At 40.7% G+C, this 23,503-nt stretch overlaps 1 protein-coding gene across 1 annotated transcript in view; it reads left to right on the top strand.

The window, feature by feature from the left end:
- The window catches only part of zdhhc17 (zinc finger DHHC-type containing 17), a 38,433-nt gene that overhangs the window by 7,947 nt on the left and 6,983 nt on the right, over positions 1–23,503 (top strand). The window contains exons 2-10 of the mRNA XM_022749603.1: positions 2,052–2,155; positions 2,601–2,723; positions 12,149–12,226; positions 13,421–13,565; positions 13,852–13,916; positions 15,614–15,776; positions 15,876–16,001; positions 17,523–17,665; positions 18,900–19,000. Coding sequence (XP_022605324.1) covers positions 2,052–2,155; positions 2,601–2,723; positions 12,149–12,226; positions 13,421–13,565; positions 13,852–13,916; positions 15,614–15,776; positions 15,876–16,001; positions 17,523–17,665; positions 18,900–19,000 — 1,048 coding nt within the window. The remainder of the gene's footprint in view (positions 1–2,051; positions 2,156–2,600; positions 2,724–12,148; positions 12,227–13,420; positions 13,566–13,851; positions 13,917–15,613; positions 15,777–15,875; positions 16,002–17,522; positions 17,666–18,899; positions 19,001–23,503) is intronic.

Here is a 23,503-nt window from a genome sequence, read left to right as displayed (position 1 = left end):
TGTTCTGGAGCGGGACACTGTGTGTACTGCATCACCAGGAGCTCTGTCCTGTACTTCAGTGGCTCCAAAGTTGTATCTGTCAAGCCCCTCTTAGAAGCCTGTCCATCTTTTCTATATTTGTATTATTGCTCTCTGAATAAATCTTGCTAGCCATAATCTTGACATCCTCGTGAGCATTGGAACATCATTTATTTCCTTCTTTATTCCCAGATGAATCAGTTTATAGATTCACAGCAGACAATAACAGAAAAGATGACTGCATTCTACTAATTATTACACTGTAATAAAACTATTATAAATGGTATATGGTGCACCTGTGTTTGACAAATCAGAATGTCTGCTGTGAAAAAGGTCTATTCAATTAAAAACCCTACCCACCCACACAGGTGTTTTCTCTTCTGTTGCCCGATTGAACCTCGTCTGTTTGTCTGTTAATAGAGATTGTGCTTGACTGACAGCACCTTCACTCTCGTGTTAGTTTTGTTGCACTTGTAGGCAGGACTGAGCCGTTATCAATATTTCATCATAGTTAATAGTTTTTTGTGATATCATTTAATTTCCTGCATCCTAGCTCCTCTCAACCTCAACCAGAATAGAAGTCTAATCAGCTGGTTAAATTGAAAACTGTGTGCCTCTGCTGCTGTGGGGTGCAGCTGTTGTATTTTGGCAACTTAGTGGAAAAGGCCAAGTCAAAATCAGTGAACAGTTTCTTTGTGCAGCATCTTTTTCAATATGCACGCCCAATGTTGACAGTCTTAACATTTTCATTTTCAACACTTCCATTATGGCAGGGGATGAATGGAGCTTTTTTCCCCTTATGACAATATACAACAAAAGGCAATATGAATTTAGCTACTGTCATAGATTTTGACATACTGTTACTTTGGTACCTATCCGCTTAATAATGGGTATATTTAGGGTGAAACTAATGATTATTTTCATTATTGATTAATCTGCCAAAAATATTCTCATTTAATTGAGTGGTCATTTTGTTAAAAAACGCTAAAACATAGTGGAAAAAAATACATTATCAATTTCCAGAGGCCTTTAAGATTTACTGTCTAACGTGTCGAAGAAAAGCAGGAAACATTAATATTTTAGAAGCTTGAACCAGATGAATGACAGAAATTATTAATTGATGATTAAAATTGTTGCCCATTAATATTCTTTTGCTTGACTAAATGATCGACTAATTGCTGCAGCTCCAGTTGTATTAAAGGTCCCATATTTTCCTCTTCTCCTTTGTTTTATTTGAAGTGTTGATCCATAAGAAGATATATTTGTAGTTTTAAGAACCATAAACCATCTCAATATAGTTTTACATCTCTCTCAGGCTTCTCTCTGGAGCTCTAGTAACAACAGGTCATTGAGCTAATCAGAGGAGAGGAGGCTCTGAGCCTCTCTTCTGATTGGCTGACTGTTTTCTGAGTGATCCAATAAAAATAAAGCAGATTTCTGGTAAACACTCGGAGAAACCAAATCCTATAAGGTTGGATGGTGGGTCCAGGTGGGCGGGGCTTGGGGCATGGCTAAGAGCGATGACTGCTTTGTTGTGACATCAGAAAGTTCCAGAAGTCCTGATGGCTAGTTTTAAGGCTCAGTTTCTGAATACAGGCTGTGTGCATTTCTCTGTGGACTGAGGCTTTGATACTTTCACAGTATTAATATAGAACCTAGACCTGCTTTATAATCAAACTACACATGGTCATCTACCTTTAATGCAAAACAAAATTGGACTTTTAAACCATTGTAGGAAATTTTACCTGTCAATCATCAGGTCTGTTTTATGGACTCACAGGATGTTAATATTAACAATTTTGCAATTAAATTTCTAGAGAATATATGAATATTGTGGTTAAAAAATGTACACATACCGTGATAGAAGTTTCTTTTCTGTATAATAAATGAAGTATATACACACTTTCACAACCCTGACCCCACCTCCGAGTGCATTTTAGTGTGTTCCTGCATATTGCTGATGATCTGATAAAGTAGCAAGACCTTACTGACTTTTCTTTATTTCTGTGTTTCTTTTTCTTTTGTCTTTTCAGGAAATCAAACCCCAGAGTCATTACAACCACGGCTACAGTGAGAATGTCAGCCGTAAAAACCATGTGGACGACTACAGCACCTGGGACATTGTCAAAGCCACACAGTGAGTGGATAATGTGTGCGTGTGTCTGTGTGTTGTTGTTGTTACAAATCTGGAGCTAACACTACTACTAGTTTTTGACTGTGGTGGTCTGATTCAGTCTGTGCTAAAGAAGTAATTCACAAGCTCAGAATGGTGAGAGAGAGAGTGTGTATGTGTGGGAAGGAAAGAAATGTGGGAATGTCCGCTTGATAAGACAATGAAAGCTTTGTCTGACTCGTTGTTACATTTGACAACAACAGACTTATGGAATATCCGCTTAAAGACAGTCAGTGCCGAGTTATACCTCAGTGTGGGCGTCTTGTTTGGGTTTGAGAGTTGTCAGTTTGTGTGTGTTTATGTACGTCTGCATCTTGTCAGCGTTTCTAGGTTTTATTCATTTAACCCTGTGTTTATCTGTGTTTGCACATGTATTTGACTTTAATCCCCCTCCGCTCCTCTTCCTCAGGTACGGCATCTTCGAGCGCTGCAGGGAGCTGGTGGAGGCGGGCTTCGACGTTCGGCAGCCAGACAAAGAAAATGTAACCCTCCTCCATTGGGCCGCCATCAACAACAGGATAGACTTGGTCAAGTGAGTCAGCTCGAACCATGCATGAAGTTGGGGGAGGTTAGAAAAATTTGAGGTTATGGTTACGAGTCTGAATCCCAGGAGTGGCAGGAAATGTCATGTGGTTGTGGTTGGACCAGTCAGTTCTCAGGCGTGAGTTTGAAATATGAAACAGAAGACCTCTGGCAAAACAAGAAGTGTGCTCAGCCATCTTACCCAAAATAATAGTGAAGATGAATAATACGTAGACAGAAATAATTGTAGCTGCTGCTTTATGCCACTATTTATTTGCTTGCACAGTTTTTCTAGTGTCCCTTGTTTCTTCCTAATGATCTTTTTCCACTGCGTTCTTTACTGTATCAGACGGAAAGAGGTGACCTGGTTTTAGCCGCCCACTTAAGTGACCTACAGAGAATAAAAAGGTTAAGACAAACTGAGCAATGAACCGGCTGATATTGCAGTCAATGTTTAATTTTTTTTTCTTTAATAAATGAATCTGAGCAAGCTTACTTTTAATTTTGTTGTTTAAATGTATGGATACTTGCATGCGTTAAACTCTGGAATTATACAAGTTAAATTTAAATTGCAACTGCAATAAGGACGATGTCCTTAAATCGCTCCAGCCCAAAGCAGAGTTTACAAACACCAAGCTGTTCTGTGTTGGTTTTTCCCATAGCACCTTCTCAATCTTATTCCGGCCCCAACCATTTTCCCACATGTGGCAGAGAATGCTGGCTCAGCATAATCCCCCGGCGCTTAGGAGGCCCGAGCTCAACTCAGAGGCAAAGCATGGTACAGCTTTACAGTTACTATGATCTTGGCTCGGCTCATAGAGCTAGCTACTTCGCAGCCTCACCATAGCCGCCATGTTCCCCAGCCCCCTGGAGGCGTGCCTCATATGTCTCATCTTATATGCATAGGAAAAGGCTTTGAAGGTCTGCTTGAAACCGAAAACACTGCGAGCTTTTTAAAGTCAATTTTGATGTTGAGTTCAGGGATTCTTGATCACAGTTCTGACTGTGTTTTTATTTGATTTACATGTGTTTCTCTGTGGCTGAATGTAGAAAGAGCTTTAACTCAGTTAAACAAGCGTCACGTCTCATTCACAGTCAGCATTGCAATAAGTCAGTGTGAGGGCTCAAGTGTCTACCAGAATGCAGCCTTTGTTTCCAGGTGATGGAGAGACTAATTGTAGGTTTCCTGTGGCAAGTTACTTATGGGCAGGCTATTGAAGTTGTGAAGTAGCACAGTCACCACATCTGTGTGAGATTAGATCATTCAGCAGCAGACAGGATTGGCACAGGACCTGTCTTTGTCTATGTGTTCCTGCTCCCTTATATCAGCTATTTATTAATGAATGTTGTAAGTTTCTTGGTAGCGGAGACCACTAGTGGTTTGTACTGCGCATCACCAGAGAGCTCTGTCCTGTACTTCAGTGGCCTTCCAAAGTTGTATCTGTCAAGCCACCTCTGTAGAAGCCCTGTCCATCTGTTTCTAATATTTTGTATTATTGCTCTCTGAATAAATCTTGCTAGCCATAATGCTTGACATCCTCCAGTGAGCATTGGAAATCCTTTATTTCCTTCTTTTTCTCCCAGTTGATCAGATTTATACGATTCACAGCAGACAATTAACAGAAAAAGACTGACTGCATTCTACTAATTATTACACTGTAATAAAACTATCTTAAATGGTATATGGGAAGTCACCTGTGTTTGACCAAAATACAGAATGAATCTGCTGTGTGAAGAAAGGGTTCTATTCACATTAAAAACCCTACCCACCCCACACAGGGTTTTCTCTTTCTGTTGCCGATTACCTCGTCTGTTATGTCTGTTAATAGAGATTGTAGCTTGACTGACAAGCACCTTCACTCTCGTGTTAGTTTTTTGCACTTGTACGGCACGGACTGAGCCGACTTATCGAATATTTCATCATAGTTAATAGTTTTTTGTGTGATATCAATTTATATCCTGCCATCCTAGCTCCTCTCAACCTCAACCAGAATAGAGAGTCTATCAGAACCTGGTTAAAATTAGAAAACTGGTGTGCCTCTGTCGTGACTGTGGGGTGCAGCTGTTGTATTTTTTTTTTTTCCTATGGCCTAAACCGGTCTGAATAGCACATGGAGTAGTTGAAACAAATCATATGGATTTGTAAAATGACAAAAACTTGGCAGAGAAAAGTGCAAACGCCTCCTATCAGCTCTGACACTTTTAAAATACAGGAAGAAAAATTACAAGCTGGTCACCTTCATATCTCCTCTGTCACTCTCTCCTACTTCGTCCTCCCCCTCTGTCTGATTTACTCTCTAAAATAAAATCCCTCTCTGCTGGTTTTACCTTCTCATTTTTCCTTTGTATTGTGATTATAATATCACAGCACCTTTTTCCTTACTATTAATGATTTGTGACGTGTGGGAATTAGGAATGAAACGGCACCAAAAAAGAAAACAGCACCAGAAAATGTGAAGTGTATGATGGGTTTTGTTTATTTTACTGTGACATGTCATTTAGAGGTGGTTTTTGAATGTCTGATGTCACATCACATCACATTGCTGTATGTAGATCCAGAGTTCCAGACATGGCATAAATGTTGGTCATGCTTCTAATGTGACTATTTATTTAAGGGAAAAGTAAAAGCATATTTCAGTTGTGTGTTGCTTCTGTAATTTCACATAATTTCTTGTGAAAGTAGAATTTTGAGAGACCACATACTCATTACAACAGGAATTGTAAAGAATATTTCTGACCCATATGTAATAATACAGATAATCGTGAGTATACCAGTGTTACTACATATAAGAGTTAGGCTAAATGATCAATAGATTTTTATAGTTAAAAAAGATGAAATTTTTAAATCACAAGAGTTTTAATTATATGTATGTTACATAATTAACAGTATCTTGGAAAGGTTTGAAGTAGGGCTGAGCAGTTAGTTGAAATATCATTGAAATTGCAATATGACCAAATACAATATCCAGATCGCAAGAGCTGCAATATTTTTGATGAAGGTAAAATTTGTCACAACATATGATAAATGAATTATTGTGGTTCTACAAAGACACCCCGGCCTACAAATCATATTCTCCAGATGTAAAGTGCCAAGAAATGCAGCGATGTGCTAACAAAGGCAGAAAAGCAGAAGACTGCTCGCTAGGAAACATGGACATAAACAATATGGGTTTCGAACTTCAAAACTCAGCTTTGAAAATGTTTCATGATGAAAGAAAGGCAATTGTCACACTTGTTAAACCCAAAGAAGACGCACTGGGGTTTATGTTTATACTGAATATAAACATAAGTTTAGTTGGGTTTTTATTATTATGGTTAGAAAACTCTATGGGCCACCGTTAAGTCTGCAACTGTTGTTTTCAGCAGCTGGGATGACTAACTGTCAATGACAGATTTACTCAGCTGTAGCTAATTCACATTAGCTCTGTGAGTTAAAAAACAGAAGACAGCTTAGCTGTTGTCTGGTTAAGATTCTCTTCATGCCAGTGTCTGTGCTGACACACTTGGCCAAAGATTGCTTTGTGAAAGAAGATGCACTACTCTGAGGAGTGGGCTGTGTCTTTTTGCTGTTCATAAAAAAAGTGGGAAGTGTTTTTTTTTTGTTTTTTTTTTTTATTCAGCGGTGTAGATGTCAGACTTGACTTGCCAGCTGTTTGTTATAATTACCACACCTGGCAAAATTTGAAGCTGTAACTATAACAACATGACACTATTATTGAGTAGTAATAGAAACACTAAGGTCATAAATGACATCTACATGAACACAGACTGAGACAGAATTTCAGTCCTTGTGTTAATGGATCTGAATGAGGCACTGATAGTAAAGAATATAACTTGCATTCGTGTGAAAGAAGTCTACAGAAAACATGTATTTCTTTACTCCAATCAACATTTCAGAGGCTGGGACACTGATAAGCTGCTTTTTCATCACGGACAAACAAAGCTTTTAACTGTGTATCTATGAGGGGAACATGGAAGGACATTGGCACTTTGTGCCCATAATGATCATATGTTAAGGTATTTCCACATAGACTGTCATGTTCTCTGTAGCTTCCCCACATACCATTTTGATCCAATTCTACCATGTCTTGTTTTATTTGCAATATCTTCATATCCATTGGTGGTAGAGACCTTAAATATTGGCACGAAATTAATAAACGATTGTATTTGAAAAAAAATTATGATTGGGAATTTTGCCCTTTTCCCCTAGTCTAGGGCCTTTTTATAGACATAAAATGTACAGGCTTTTATTTGTTTGGCAAACATGTTTGTGTTCCATCCTACAAAGTTCTTGGTTTTTTGACAACACTTGTGAAGATATTAATGGCCAAACATGGCTTCCCAGATAAAGTGTTTTTGACAATATAAAACTGAAATGACAACAAGGGCTGAAAAAAAATGAAAACATAGTATTTGAACAGAAACATTTGACAGGTTTTGGGACCAATTAATGATATAGACATGGTTTGAATAAACCCTATCTGATTTGGAATGGAATGACCCTCTTTGCACATGTGCTTTTCCTACATTAACATGTCCAGATGTCAATAAAAAAGGCTGTTGGTCATGTTTAATTTTTTTTTTTTATAAAGAAATCTGAGCAAGCTTACTTTTATTTGTTGTTTAAATGTATGTATACTTGCAGTGGTTTAACTTCTGGAAAACAATTACAATTTAAATTGCAACTGCAATAATGGATCATTTGTCCTTAAATCGCTCAGCCCAAAGCCAGAGTTTACAACACAAGCTGTCTGTGTTGGTTTTTCCCATGCACCTTCTCCATCTTATTCCGCCCCCACCATTCCCCATGGTGGCAGAGATGCTGGCTCAGCATATCCCCCGGCGCTGTAGGAAGGCCCGAGCTCAACTCAGAGGCAAGATGGTACAGCTTTAAGTCTCTGTGGCTCTGGCTTCAGGCTACCTAGCAGCTCACCACAAGCCTGCCATGTCCTCGGCCCCCCTGGAGGCTGCCTCATTATGTCTCATCATTATATGCATAGGAAAAGGCTTGAAGGTCTGCTTGAAACCGAAACACTGAGCTTTTAAAGTCAATTTTGATGTGAGTTCAGGATTCATGATCACAGTTCTGACTGTGGTTTTTAATTTGATTACATGTGTTTCTCTGTGGCTTGAATGTAGAAGAGCTTTAACTCAGTTAACAAGCGTCACGTCTCATTCACAGTCAGCATTGCATAAGTCAGTGTGAGGGCTCAGTGTCTACCAGATGCAGCCCTTGTTTCCAGGTGATGGAGACTAATTGTGGTTTCTGTGGCGTTACTATGGAGGCTAATTGAATGTGAGTAGCACAGTCACCACATCTGTGTGACAGATTAGATCTTCAGCAGCAGCAGGATTGGACAGGCCTGTCTTTGTCTTTGTCCTGCTCCCTTATCAGCTATTTATATGAATGTGTAAGTGTTCTGGAGCGGGACACTGTGTGTACTGCATCACCAGGAGCTCTGTCCTGTACTTCAGTGGCTCCAAAGTTGTATCTGTCAAGCCCCTCTTAGAAGCCTGTCCATCTTTTCTATATTTGTATTATTGCTCTCTGAATAAATCTTGCTAGCCATAATCTTGACATCCTCGTGAGCATTGGAACATCATTTATTTCCTTCTTTATTCCCAGATGAATCAGTTTATAGATTCACAGCAGACAATAACAGAAAAGATGACTGCATTCTACTAATTATTACACTGTAATAAAACTATTATAAATGGTATATGGTGCACCTGTGTTTGACAAATCAGAATGTCTGCTGTGAAAAAGGTCTATTCAATTAAAAACCCTACCCACCCACACAGGTGTTTTCTCTTCTGTTGCCCGATTGAACCTCGTCTGTTTGTCTGTTAATAGAGATTGTGCTTGACTGACAGCACCTTCACTCTCGTGTTAGTTTTGTTGCACTTGTAGGCAGGACTGAGCCGTTATCAATATTTCATCATAGTTAATAGTTTTTTGTGATATCATTTAATTTCCTGCATCCTAGCTCCTCTCAACCTCAACCAGAATAGAAGTCTAATCAGCTGGTTAAATTGAAAACTGTGTGCCTCTGCTGCTGTGGGGTGCAGCTGTTGTATTTTGGCAACTTAGTGGAAAAGGCCAAGTCAAAATCAGTGAACAGTTTCTTTGTGCAGCATCTTTTTCAATATGCACGCCCAATGTTGACAGTCTTAACATTTTCATTTTCAACACTTCCATTATGGCAGGGGATGAATGGAGCTTTTTTCCCCTTATGACAATATACAACAAAAGGCAATATGAATTTAGCTACTGTCATAGATTTTGACATACTGTTACTTTGGTACCTATCCGCTTAATAATGGGTATATTTAGGGTGAAACTAATGATTATTTTCATTATTGATTAATCTGCCAAAAATATTCTCATTTAATTGAGTGGTCATTTTGTTAAAAAACGCTAAAACATAGTGGAAAAAAATACATTATCAATTTCCAGAGGCCTTTAAGATTTACTGTCTAACGTGTCGAAGAAAAGCAGGAAACATTAATATTTTAGAAGCTTGAACCAGATGAATGACAGAAATTATTAATTGATGATTAAAATTGTTGCCCATTAATATTCTTTTGCTTGACTAAATGATCGACTAATTGCTGCAGCTCCAGTTGTATTAAAGGTCCCATATTTTCCTCTTCTCCTTTGTTTTATTTGAAGTGTTGATCCATAAGAAGATATATTTGTAGTTTTAAGAACCATAAACCATCTCAATATAGTTTTACATCTCTCTCAGGCTTCTCTCTGGAGCTCTAGTAACAACAGGTCATTGAGCTAATCAGAGGAGAGGAGGCTCTGAGCCTCTCTTCTGATTGGCTGACTGTTTTCTGAGTGATCCAATAAAAATAAAGCAGATTTCTGGTAAACACTCGGAGAAACCAAATCCTATAAGGTTGGATGGTGGGTCCAGGTGGGCGGGGCTTGGGGCATGGCTAAGAGCGATGACTGCTTTGTTGTGACATCAGAAAGTTCCAGAAGTCCTGATGGCTAGTTTTAAGGCTTAGTTTCTGAATACAGGCTGTGTGCATTTCTCTGTGGACTGAGGCTTTGATACTTTCACAGTATTAATATAGAACCTAGACCTGCTTTATAATCAAACTACACATGGTCATCTACCTTTAATGCAAAACAAAATTGGACTTTTAAACCATTGTAGGAAATTTTACCTGTCAATCATCAGGTCTGTTTTATGGACTCACAGGATGTTAATATTAACAATTTTGCAATTAAATTTCTAGAGAATATATGAATATTGTGGTTAAAAAATGTACACATACCGTGATAGAAGTTTCTTTTCTGTATAATAAATGAAGTATATACACACTTTCACAACCCTGACCCCACCTCCGAGTGCATTTTAGTGTGTTCCTGCATATTGCTGATGATCTGATAAAGTAGCAAGACCTTACTGACTTTTCTTTATTTCTGTGTTTCTTTTTCTTTTGTCTTTTCAGGAAATCAAACCCCAGAGTCATTACAACCACGGCTACAGTGAGAATGTCAGCCGTAAAAACCATGTGGACGACTACAGCACCTGGGACATTGTCAAAGCCACACAGTGAGTGGATAATGTGTGCGTGTGTCTGTGTGTTGTTGTTGTTACAAATCTGGAGCTAACACTACTACTAGTTTTTGACTGTGGTGGTCTGATTCAGTCTGTGCTAAAGAAGTAATTCACAAGCTCAGAATGGTGAGAGAGAGAGTGTGTATGTGTGGGAAGGAAAGAAATGTGGGAATGTCCGCTTGATAAGACAATGAAAGCTTTGTCTGACTCGTTGTTACATTTGACAACAACAGACTTATGGAATATCCGCTTAAAGACAGTCAGTGCCGAGTTATACCTCAGTGTGGGCGTCTTGTTTGGGTTTGAGAGTTGTCAGTTTGTGTGTGTTTATGTACGTCTGCATCTTGTCAGCGTTTCTAGGTTTTATTCATTTAACCCTGTGTTTATCTGTGTTTGCACATGTATTTGACTTTAATCCCCCTCCGCTCCTCTTCCTCAGGTACGGCATCTTCGAGCGCTGCAGGGAGCTGGTGGAGGCGGGCTTCGACGTTCGGCAGCCAGACAAAGAAAATGTAACCCTCCTCCATTGGGCCGCCATCAACAACAGGATAGACTTGGTCAAGTGAGTCAGCTCGAACCATGCATGAAGTTGGGGGAGGTTAGAAAAATTTGAGGTTATGGTTACGAGTCTGAATCCCAGGAGTGGCAGGAAATGTCATGTGGTTGTGGTTGGACCAGTCAGTTCTCAGGCGTGAGTTTGAAATATGAAACAGAAGACCTCTGGCAAAACAAGAAGTGTGCTCAGCCATCTTACCCAAAATAATAGTGAAGATGAATAATACGTAGACAGAAATAATTGTAGCTGCTGCTTTATGCCACTATTTATTTGCTTGCACAGTTTTTCTAGTGTCCCTTGTTTCTTCCTAATGATCTTTTTCCACTGCGTTCTTTACTGTATCAGACGGAAAGAGGTGACCTGGTTTTAGCCGCCCACTTAAGTGACCTACAGAGAATAAAAAGGTTAAGACAAACTGAGCAATGAACCGGCTGATATTGCAGACGCATTAAGACATGGAACACTACATAAATGTCCTCCTCTGTAAATACTGTTGGCACCTCCTGTACCTTTCTCTGCTTCAATTTGATTACAGCTCTGCCTTTTAACAAGATGGTAAGAGTTCAACTCCAAACACACTGTATGTTCAAGTTCATGGATTAATGACTGAAGTAAAAGCTAAATAAAAACGGTTGAAAACTTTGAATATTTATGATATTCAGATGATGACATAGTTTAAAAGCATTCACATCATTTTCATATTCATCAAACTGGCCTGTGACCTTTTGTGCTGCAAATGGAAATATTTACATTAGTTATTACGCTCCACTCATTTATTTAAGTCTTCACTTTAATTTGTCGCCCATCTGTATAACATGATTTATGATCTGTTCCCACACACCGTGCAAAACTACTGGATAATCATTATTTATTCATTTATTGTATCAATTATCTTCAAATAGATTTCAGTTTGGTTGTGGAGGCAGATGTTCATTTTTGGTGTGTTATGAGTTATGAGATGAATAGTTTTGTGGAATTGTTTTGGGATCTGCTTCTGATCAGCTGATCACAGCACAGATCAGTGAGTGCAGTTTTGGTGATTTACATGTAAAAAAAAAAAAAAAAAAAAAAGATATCTCATCATCTTATAAAAGTGGATAAGGAAAAGTGGAAAAGTTGTGAGATTCAGCTTCAGTAATGGTGGTGTTTTTACTTCTGCCCTCACCCCACGTTAGTCTTTATATGTTTGTGTTGTCACAACAGCTGCAGTACAACTCTGGAACTTGTTTTGTATAGAATGTTCTGACCCTGGTTTTGCATCGTAAATACAGTTGTACCTGATAACTGTATTTGCATGTGCAGGTACTACATATCAAAGGGAGCCATAGTTGACCAGCTGGGAGGAGACCTGAACTCCACACCTCTGCACTGGGCCACCAGGTAACACAAACTCACTACAGATAACATATCTGCCATTTGAGTGACACATTTCACCCACAGAGCCTCTACCTTCTTTGGCCTGAGAATGTCGATGCTTTTATTTAATTATAGTTCAGATTACTGAAGTGCTTCTTTTCATTCTTTCTCGTTTGTTTTTGTGATCCAGTTATAACAGAAAGTAGCTGAATCTAATATATCTAATATCAGTTTTAGCTTCCGTCTTCCACTTGCCCATGAATTTAGAATTTAGAAAACATAAGTTTATGATCTTAATCGCAGACCCTTCACTATCAACTTCTCCTTTATTGGATTTGTATTTCACTGCTTGTCAACACTGAGTAGATCCTCCAACTCATCTCGTTTGTTTGAAGGTGTTTCCCCCTCCCTCCCTCCCTCCCTCTCAAGCAGACAGGAGAGGGAGACATGGAGCTCTCTCCCCTTGAATTATTGATAGGTTTGACAACAGGCATCTGCACCATCACTGCTACACAGATACATAGGGAGTCCTGTGTCACCCTCCACCTCCCTAATCCCCTCAACCCTCCACCTGCCAGTGACCTTTAAAAGCCCCCTAGTCGCCTCTTGTCTGCATGACCTCAGCCATTTACACACACATGCCAGAGCTAAGTGCTGGGTGTCACTGCCCCTGTCTGCTCAGGTTCACACACACAGAGCAAGTTACTCGTTCTATGTCCTGAAAGTGACACACACACACACACACACACACACACACACATACATCTGCCACTTCCTTTTTTTTCTTTCTTTCTTTCTTTTTTTTTTTTTACAAATTTCCTGTCAAGTCTTTATTGCCGTGGGGGGTGGGGTGGGGTGGGGTGGGGGGTGTTACATAGGAGACAAGGTTGTAATAAAATCTATAGGCTGTTGGATAAAAAAAATGACGATGGACTGCAATGAAAGCATGTTAGAAATCACCAGAGAGACATTTAATGATGAGACAAGACCAGGAATAAGTCCCTCAATATCATAGCAGCGTATGTGAAAGTGTATAAGACCCTCATCTTTGGGTTTACTCTCATCTCCCATTCAGCATCAAAGTGGGTTATCAAGAGAGAATGGCTTCGGCTTTATTCAGCCCAAACCTCGGAAAGAGTGGCGATAGGCTCTAGTTGTGTATCACACATCATAGAAAGTTTCTGTATCTCTTGTAAATTATTGTTCATCTTCTCCCAGACAAGGGCATCTATCCATGGTGGTGCAGCTCATGAAATACGGTGCAGACCCATCTTTGATCGACGGCGAGGGCTGCAGCTGCGTCCATCTGGCCGCCCAGTTCGGCCACACCTCCATTGTGGCCTACCTTATTGCCAAAGGACAGGTAGGAAACACACAGCAGGAAGGGGTTACAGTTTAGTCTATTTGTCAGTAGCAGAAAATAATCTTTAAAATAGACAGGAAATCTTTTCTGGTCCATTTTTTATTTATTTTTATTTATAAAACATGTAAAACAACTGTTTGAGGATCTCTTGTTCCTGTTTGTGTCACTGTCATGTGGGTTGTATACCGGTGCTCTCCATCAGGGGGAGCCCTATTGCCTCTCATGTCCCCCTGTCACCTCTTATTGATTCCTCAGTTCATCAGTTGTTTTTTTTCCTTTCTAACAGGATGTGGATATGATGGATCAGAACGGCATGACTCCTCTGATGTGGGCGGCTTACAGGACACACAGGTGTGTATGTTACAGTACATCCAGCTTCACATAGTTGCTGTTTTGGCTCAGTGGGCCTTCACATGAAATCTTAACGACATGGTCAAACTAAAGGTGGAATAAATTTGAACCTTATGTTAAGATCCTGGAGCCTGGAGAAACTGTAACATTGAGACTGTGCCAAAGTCCAGTGAAACCAGTGTGTATATGTTTCTGCTGACTGCAGCCACACACACACACACACACACACGCACAGAAGGTTCTCGTGTAAATGAGTTGCAATTCATTAGACAAACTGCTAACACAGGGAAACAATTCCCAGTGTTGCTGCTCAGCTCCATTTAAATATTCCCTGATAAGCAATTTCTAGCAGGAATCATCCATGAGGGGTAATTATGTCAGTAAGCATAAAATAGAGGTGTAGCATGATTTAGTAAGTAGAAGAAGAAGTAATAAAAGGTCCCATATAGTCTAAAGGTAGATGTCCATGTGTTGTTTGATTATAAAGCAGGTCTAGGTTCTATATTAATACTGTGAAAGTTTCAAAGCCTCAGTCCACAGAGAAATGCACACAGCCTGTATTCAGAAACTGAGCCTTAAAACCAGCCATCAGGACTTCTGTAACTTTGTGATGTCACAACAAAGCAGTCACCACTCTCAGCCATGCCCCAAGCGCCACCCACGTGGACCCACCATCCAACCTTGCAGGATTTGGTTTTGAACTCTGCTTTATATTTATTTCAACAATCAGAAGAGAGGCTCAGAGCCTCCTCTCTTCTGATTGGCTCACCGACCGAGCTCCAGAGAGAAGCCTGAGAGTGGAGATGTAAAACTGCATTGAGATGGTTTTTGGTTCTTAAAACCACAAATATATCTTCTTATGGATCAACACTTTTAATAAAACACAGAAGGAGAGGAATATATGGAGCTTTAAATTAGCTGTTTAAGTAGAAGCTGCACATTAATTAAAAATATGAAAGTACACAAAAAAATATAATGGAAGTTGTCATATTCACTGTCTCGCTCTCGCTCTTAAAAGTGTTGATTTTATGATTTCAAACATCCATTGTTAACCACAGACATTTATTTGTTTGGTTAGCTGGATTTCATCACCCTGAGTGAGTGAGTTACACCCAGAGGAGGAATATGTTACAACTTGTACAGGAGCAATATTACAAGCAGCCAGTAATAAGCTTGTTACTATTGCTTCTTTATTCTTGTTAGTGAGTTGAGTTTAAAGAGTAGAAAAGGCAGAAAAGTGTTGTTGCACTCCAGTGGTTCACTTCTGTTCCACACCCACTGCTGCTGTGCACCGATGCCACACATGATCTTACTGCTGATGTAAAAATGTGTAGTAACTCACAAAACCAATGGGAGATAGTTGGAGAGAATCAAATATGAACCAGATTCAAATCTGTTTTAACTTTTAAAACATGTTTCTAATTTGTATGGTTTCAACAACATGTTTGTCAGGTCAGTTTCAACCTAATGTGACTTAGTTTGACTTGATTTCTCCGGTCGAGGCAGACGGCCACCCACCCTGAGTCCGGTTCTGCTCGAGGTTTTTGCCTCTTAAGTGCTTGCTTATGGTGGTACTTTGTGGGTCCCTGTAATTGAAGAGTACAGTGTAGACCTGCTCTATTTGAAAAGTGCCTTGAGATAACTTGTGTTGTGTGTTGGTGCTATATAAATAACAATTGACTTCCTCTGTGTGACAGTGTGGATCCCACCAGGCTGCTACTAACCTTCAACGTCTCTGTCAACCTCGGTGACAAATATCACAAGAACACAGCGCTGCACTGGGCGGTACTGGCCGGAAACACCACTGTCATCAGCCTGCTGCTGGACGCCAACGCCAACGTTGATGCACAGAACATCAAGGTGATGCCTTCCTGACACTGTCACTAAGAATGGTGGAAATGAGTTTTCAGAGTGTAGTGATGGTGGATGTGTACAAACTGGTCTCGTGTTAATGTTCAGGGGGAAACACCGCTAGATCTCGCCAAGCAGAGGAAGAACGTTTGGATGATCAATCACCTACAGGAAGCGCGGCAGGCCAAAGGTTACGACAGCCCGTCCTACCTGAAGAGACTGAAGATGGACAAGGTACACACACACACACACACACTCACTCACACTCACTCACTCACTAGTCACAGATTAACTGCTGAAAACATTAGAGAGACAGAAAACTTTGAATCCCGTCAGTGGGATCAAGTCTAGCTCTCTAAACATGGGTGGCCTTCCTTTTTCTATCTCAGTTGAAACAGACACACTCAGACCAGCTTGTTCCAGTACTGCTGCAGTGCCACAGCATGTCGGGGTAGTGATTACCTTTTTGTTTATCAGTTTGTCAGCTGTTTACTACTTTTCACCGTCTCATTCAGACAGTCTGACAGGAAGGAGAGGGTCTTAAACAACCTGTTGTATTTAACAATGTGACTGCAGGAACTTCAGGAACCGAGCAGGAAGGTAACTGTCACTGTCTAGTCTGACCACAGTGGGGGGGTCATTCACATGCATCCTGGTGATAAAGAACGTCTTCTATTCAAACTCTGAACTCGATTGAACGGGATGTTCAGATATTTATTTTTGCTGCCTGACAGAGCAGGTGATGCAGCCAAAGCCTGTGGTGGGTGATTTCCCAACCTGGTAGATGTGTCATTTTTTTCCGTCTCTGAATATTTCTATTGTTGATTTTGTTTGAATTTTTTTCAGAACCATGTTTGCATAAACCTCTTACTGCTGCAACTTAAAACTCTTGTTGTCTTTCCACTTGTCTGCTGGGACATTAATAGGTAATGAAGGTAAATTATAGAATTAGACAAACTTTTCATACAAGAAATGAAATATTGATTCTCCACATATAAAATGATGATGTGTCACTGTGTTTATAGATTTAGTAAACTGTAGACTATGAGTTGCATCACACTGAGTGCTGTAGTGAGTAGAGCTTCATAGGCCATTTGTAGAATTATGAACTACACCTATTACACCTTCTTGGATTTCTGCTTCCTACCTTCCTCTTCATGTTTCCACAGCTCATGAGAGCCCAAATGTGTAAAATTACACAGGGCTATAAAAAGAAATTTCACTTATTCAGAGTCAGGATTTTTCACTCTTTATACACAAGCATTTTTACATCATCAGAAAATGATAGTATCTATACTGTGTCTGCTGTTTATTGTGCATTATTTATTATGATAAGAACATAAAGCTAAAGTTGCTTGTTTTTAACCATGATCCTTTGCACCTTTAGCTGTAGTTCTTCTCATTCAGTTGTAAACAAACTGCTGCCTGCACTGCAGCTTCAAATAAAACCCCCAGTAATTTATGTATTTAGGGTCATGAATTATTGATCATATTTTAACTTTTACAACAGATGTTAAAACTACAAAATGCTTGGTGAGCCTCCTCCTTCCTCCTCGCTCTCGTCACCTCCTCTGTATTTTCAATTTCTTCTTTTTTCTGTCGTTTTTATCTCTTTTTGATCTCTCTTCCTTCCTCTGCCCAACTCCCATCTGTCTCTTAGCAATCTTCACAGCTTTCTCTTCATCTCCAACAATCTACTCCTTTCTATTTCCGGCTTCCGTCCATTATTTATCCTGCCACCTTCTCCCTCTGCAGGAGTTCAGGCAGAAGGTGATGCTGGGAACGCCCTTCGTGGTCATCTGGCTAGTTGGCTTCATCGCCGACCTGGATATAGACTCGTGGCTGATCAAGGGCATCATGTACGCTGGCGTCTGGGTCGCCGTGCAGTTCCTCTCCAAGTATGTTTCAGTCACATAAATACACACACACACCTAGTAGTTAATTATGTTCATGTGGTCATAGACAGGTTTTTTCAGATTTTGATTGATTTTGTGATTAAACTCAAATGGGCACACTTCAGGTGTCATTGACATTTTAAATCTAGATTTTAAGATTTTTTTTGTTTTGTTTTTCAGTCTACAAATATCATCAGATTGCAGAAATCAGAGCCTCCTCTCTTCTGATTGGCTCATCAACCTTAAAGAAAGCCTGAGAGAGGAGATGTACAACTACACTGAGACGGTTTTTGGTTCTTAAAACCACAAATATATCTTCTTATGGATCAACACTTCAAATATAACGCAGGAGAAGAGGAAAATATGGAGCTTTAAAAATTAGCTGTTTAAGTAGAAGCTGCACATTAGATGACTTACAAGTTGTATCAGAACTGTGAGTTAAATTTCTGTTTCTTCTCTTTGAAATTGTAATTGCCAGCATTTCTCATGCAGTGACTAACACTCTCTTCCTTCATTTCCCTCTAATACACACACACACACACACACACACACACACACACACACACAACCACACACACTCACACACACACACACTACAGCACTTGCTTACACCCCATTACTACTGCCATCTGGTCCTGCTGGTACAGTTTGTTGTCACTGCTGTTCCCTATGTGACGACAATAACATACATTAACCGGTGTGTTAGCTTTATAATTACTCACATTCCTGGAATACTTGCTTGGTGAAAAAAACAATTGGGATTATGAGTGGTGTTGAGTCCAGCTGCAGTGTACCATCAGATCACGGTTCAGTTTGTTTTCGCTGCTGACTGACTGCAGCGTTCGGAACAAAGCCTCAGGTATACATTCGTCCAGATGTGCAACAGTGAGCACGTTGCACATCTGCAGGAGGAATGCCTTGATGTATTGAACACCTAAGTTATGAGCTGAGCAGCGTCTGAAGTGGGAATGATGATAAAAGTCTTACTTATTATAATTTGAACAAAACCACGATAATAAGAGCCAAGTTGTAATGAACTGGAATTACCCTTTAACAGCGACGGTGACAGTGTTCCAGTCAGGTTGTGCCAAGTATGAGCAGATGATTTAGTACTCTACTGCAGTGTGCACTATTTGATTGACAGGAAGTGCAGAGCAGAAATGAGATAATGGCTAATTTTAACAAAAAAACAATGCTAACACGACTCCTCTCCTCTCCTCTCCTCTCCTCTCCTCAGGGCTTTCTTCGACCACTCCATGCACAGCGCTCTCCCTCTGGGAATCTACCTGGCCACCAAGTTCTGGATGTACACCACCTGGTTCTACTGGTTCTGGAATGATATCCTTTCCTGTCGTACACTGAATCAATCTCGACTTTGTTTTCTTAACGGAAAAGTTTGACATTTCGGTTTTTGCTTTCATGCCAAGAGTTAAAAGAGAAGATCGATACCACTCTAATGTCTGTGCCTTAAAAAGGAAGCTACTGCATGCAGCCGGTTAGCTTAGCTTAGCATGACTACGGGAAATGTGGACAGCTAGCTTTGGCTATGTTCAAATCGGCCTACCATCTACCACCTACTTACTGAAAGACACCAGCCATGCTATTCAGATAGAAAACTGAGCACTATAACTTTTTGTGAAAAGGCTTTTGTGTACAAAAATTAAATTTCCTAGTTTAAGCAGTGAATAACTTCCTACACTATGTGTGTAGGAAAAAAAGCATTGTATGAATGTGTGTGTGAACGGGTGAATGAGGCTTCCATTGTAAAGCGCTTTAAGTGGTTGATAAGAACAGAAAAGTGCTCTATAAGTGCAGACCATATACTACTGACATTGATTAGATAATAATAATTAAATAATTCAGTTCTGGCATTTAGCTGAGTCTGAGGGATGTGCAGTGTGAGAGACGTTGAGGATTCATTGTTTTGCTCGACGACTTAGAAACACTTTGGCAGCAACCTTTCAGATTTCTAATGAGTCTGTAAATCCCAAAAAACCCCGAGGATTTCACTGAACAATGACCGATGACCTGTTCTCCCACAGCATGAGGCCATGAGTCAAGTTAGAGTCGGGTCCTCTGTCCCTCTTTCCCACCTCTCCAAATGACAGAGGGGCTTTTGTGTCATCTTTTAATTTTTTTAATTCACCCACAATCCACTTGTATATGAAGCAGAATGCCAGAGGTTCAAGACCTGGCACACGCTGTGTCTTTACTGGAGAATAGACAACAATTCAAAAGCTTGCAGTTCTGTCCCCTGCTCATTAAAATGGACTACCGGTATTTATTGTTGGCTTATTAGAACTTGAGCCAAGAGCTTTTTTTTTTATTATTATTATTTATCTTTTAGCCTATGATAAATATCATGTCGGAGCAGGGTGGACCTCAATAAAAATATGGGCCTGTAACATTCATTTTTGCTGCTTGAATTGTATTTTGCAAGAAGACAAAAGGTCAGAAAGGTTCATGTGAAGAGCAGAAATTAATGGTTGTTGTGAATTTGGAGTTTAGTGTGTAACAGCTGCGACATGCAACCCAACAGATCGACTCCCAAGAGTTTCTGTTGGCCTCAGCATGGCTTCTTTCACATTGTTGTTGTTGTTTTTTGCTCATGGTAGAATTGCCTTTTTGTTTGGAGGCCCCTAATTGCAGGAGGTGAGCGGGGAGTTCTCATTTGTGGAAGGCATTTCATTTTATGCCTCACTGCTCGACTAATGGGACGGGAGAGTGAGATGTCTTCACACGTAGCTTATTGAAAAAGAGGGTGTGCTCTGAAAATCTTTTCATTTGTTTTAAAAATGCAGCTGGAGATGAACGTGTATTTCATGGTATATGTTGTGTCTACTCAACATTAGATTGATGGACGTAAATATGGTGACTGATTAAAGGGGAAAAAACCTGAAGAGCGAGTGAGAGACGAGACGACACAGCCCCCATCCACAGGGCACGAGGGGTCACTGATGTTCTGATGAGTCTGAAAATGATTTGTCAGTCACCAGATCTCGACCCATTCGAACACTTCACCTCATCAAAACACCGAATGAGGGAATGTCTTTGGGAAGAATGGTTCTTCCCTCCAGAAGAGTTCAGAGACTCTAGACGCAGCTCGTGGTGACTCACCGCCTCACTGAGACACCTCGTATTGGTTTTTCCTGTAATCTGTCACTCGTCTGTTGACCTGCTCCATAAGCCAGGTTTTCAATCGCGCATTCATCATCAAAGAGCAAAGTTTTGGTGACATTGCATCCTGTGCACTGTAAAACATTTGCTCATACACCTCATGGAAAGTTGTCCTTTTGACTGCAGGCAGGTCCGTTCTTGTGTGAAAGACATTCGCCTCTGGAAAAACGACTTCTCTTTTGCCCTCCAGCTATCAAGGCCGTCGTTACGGCTGCGTATCTGCCATGAAGTGGTGTGTGTCTCTCCGGCCTTCTCAGTTCAGACGTGCTGCTTCATGTTCCTGTCAGCAGCACAGGGAGTTTATCTTTTCTCCTGCAGGGCTGCAGCTGTGAGCTGGACCTACTGGAAGTTGTTAAGTCACTCATTTGAACATGTGAGGTGAACAGTTGCTTCTTGTCCAGTCGTCTACATACACACAAAGTAGTTCACAGAGGTGGCAGCGCGCTTTCTAATCGCATACATTTATACAAATCATGTGGTGTGCACATGAAGAGCACAGGATGAGTCTGTGCTTGTTTTAACTACTAGTTAATAATAAATCTAAAGTTAACAAATTATTCTACCCACGAGAACAAACAGCCAGTTAAGGTCCAGGTGAGCTAGAATGTATGATGTGTTGTCCCACCAGGTCTGAAGGCAGTTGTTGACAGATGTTCTGAACAGGATGAAGAGACTGCTGTTCTAGAGAGGGAAGATAGAATGATCGTTTGAATAAGGGGATAACGGTGAACTTTTCTCCCTCTCTCCTGGACGTCTTTCACCTTAGTTTTATGGCCAATTAGTATAGATTAATCTGCATTATTTTATTGGTTAATCGATCACTTGTTAACTCAATGAATTTTCAAAAAGTAGTGAAATCCGCCTGCAAGAACTTGATTTGTCCGCCCATCAAAGATATTTCATGAACTATCATATGTGACTGGGAAAATCAAGCAAATCAACACATTTGAGAAGCAGCGTTTTTGCTTGAAATATGACTGATTGATTATCAGAATAGTTGCTGATTCAATCTAATCCAAGTAATGGTTGCAACTCTGCTGTACACACCAAAAGTGAAAGAAGTAGTTGTGTGAAGAATAAAAAAACAGGAGCTTGATAGAGAAGTTCAGACCCTGCTGTAGTTTCTCAGCGTGCTCCTGCGTGATGCGGGCGAGATTTTCAAGTTTCAGAAATTTCCATCAAGAATTATTGAAGGCAGCCCCCCCCCCCCCGAAATCTGACATCCAAAATGTGTGAGGCTTTCAGCCACATTTCAACCATCTGACAGCACCTCAGTCGAAGCACGGTGATGCTTTTAACCGCCTCCTTTGCAATCTCCTGTCTGTGGTGTCGAGGGAGGAATCGGTTTACTCTGTCTGATCCTTCAGAGCCTGGTTACATAAACTGCGGGCTGAGGCCCAGCACGGGTCGCTGGTTGAGTTCTGCATTTGGTACGTGCCTGTAGTTCTGGTGAACCTCCATTGAACTTGGATTTGTAGATGAGAATTGAGAGCGGACAGATTCCCACATCTGGTTTAAAGTGTCCAACATTGAAGGAGACATTTTCACTGAATGGTTTCCAATATGTGAGGAGCTAAAACAGTGTAGAAGGACAAAGAGCTACTGATCAACTCTCTTTCAGGCCGTATACTTATGCTGCCTAGTATTTTGCTCATCTCTGTTCTGCCCTCCGGGTTCACACATTGTGTCGGCCGTTTCTGACCCACTTTCTGACGTTGTGAGCTCATCGTCCTCCTCAGGCCTGTGGTTGAAATCGGATCAAATGACAAAGGTTCAAGCTGTGTGATGAGACTTTTTGTCTTTCCCCCGGCCCGGATCATATTCTCCTCATTTCTCAGGAGGAAAAGGAGGGAAGGGTTCGCTCATAAGTGCATTTCCAGCAGACGAATGTTAGAAAATGACAGAATGATGATGTTGGAATTAAGAGTCGGAGCAAAACTAATGGAAGAAGACTTTGACTGTGTCACAATTCAGGGGCTGCATCCTTCGGAGGCTGCATTTAAAGACTGATTGCGTCACGGTGGTGCGACTAGTCTGTCCTATTTCGAAGGCTCCTTCAAACACATCGTTGTTTTCCTGGGCAACGAAGGCTCCATCAGGTGAATCCTTCGTGGCCCCCGACCTATCCCAAGATTCATTGCGCATCTGTAATGGAAGCAAACACCAGCAGAGAGCGTGAGGATTACACCTTTAAATTTAAGTATTGGGTTTCAGCTCAATTCAATGGAACCAAGGGCCTTAAAACCTCCAGTTTTTGTGAAAAAAAAGTTACGTTGTCAAGGTTGCTATGCGACAGGAGCCGCGCTAAAATCGTCTGTAGGCCAGACCGTCTCATATCGGTTCGGCCTTCACGGTCTACGGCAACAGCTTTTAATTTGTAGCAGCAATAAAAAAAAAAAACATTGAGCTTTGCACTGTATCACACATAACTTCATTATATCTGCAGATTATTATCTTCAAACACCACCGTGATAAATCCACCTCTGACCCTCTGGCAGGGCGTCTGCTGTGTGGGCAGCCCTTCAGGAGATAAATGCTAACGTGAAGGTGCTGACTATCACTCCCTGAAGAAGCACTGAAAGCCATTTGTCTGGAGTTGCAGCATCGATCACCGGCGCTACCTCTGCCACTCCGCCGGTCGTTGAGCGAGTCGACCAGCGAGCC

The sequence above is a fragment of the Seriola dumerili genome, unplaced genomic scaffold, assembly GCF_002260705.1.
Source record: "Seriola dumerili isolate Sdu_G_001 unplaced genomic scaffold, Sdu_1.0 BDQW01000138.1, whole genome shotgun sequence".
Taxonomy (NCBI): domain Eukaryota; kingdom Metazoa; phylum Chordata; class Actinopteri; order Carangiformes; family Carangidae; genus Seriola; species Seriola dumerili.
This window is presented reverse-complemented; position numbering and strand designations above follow the sequence as displayed.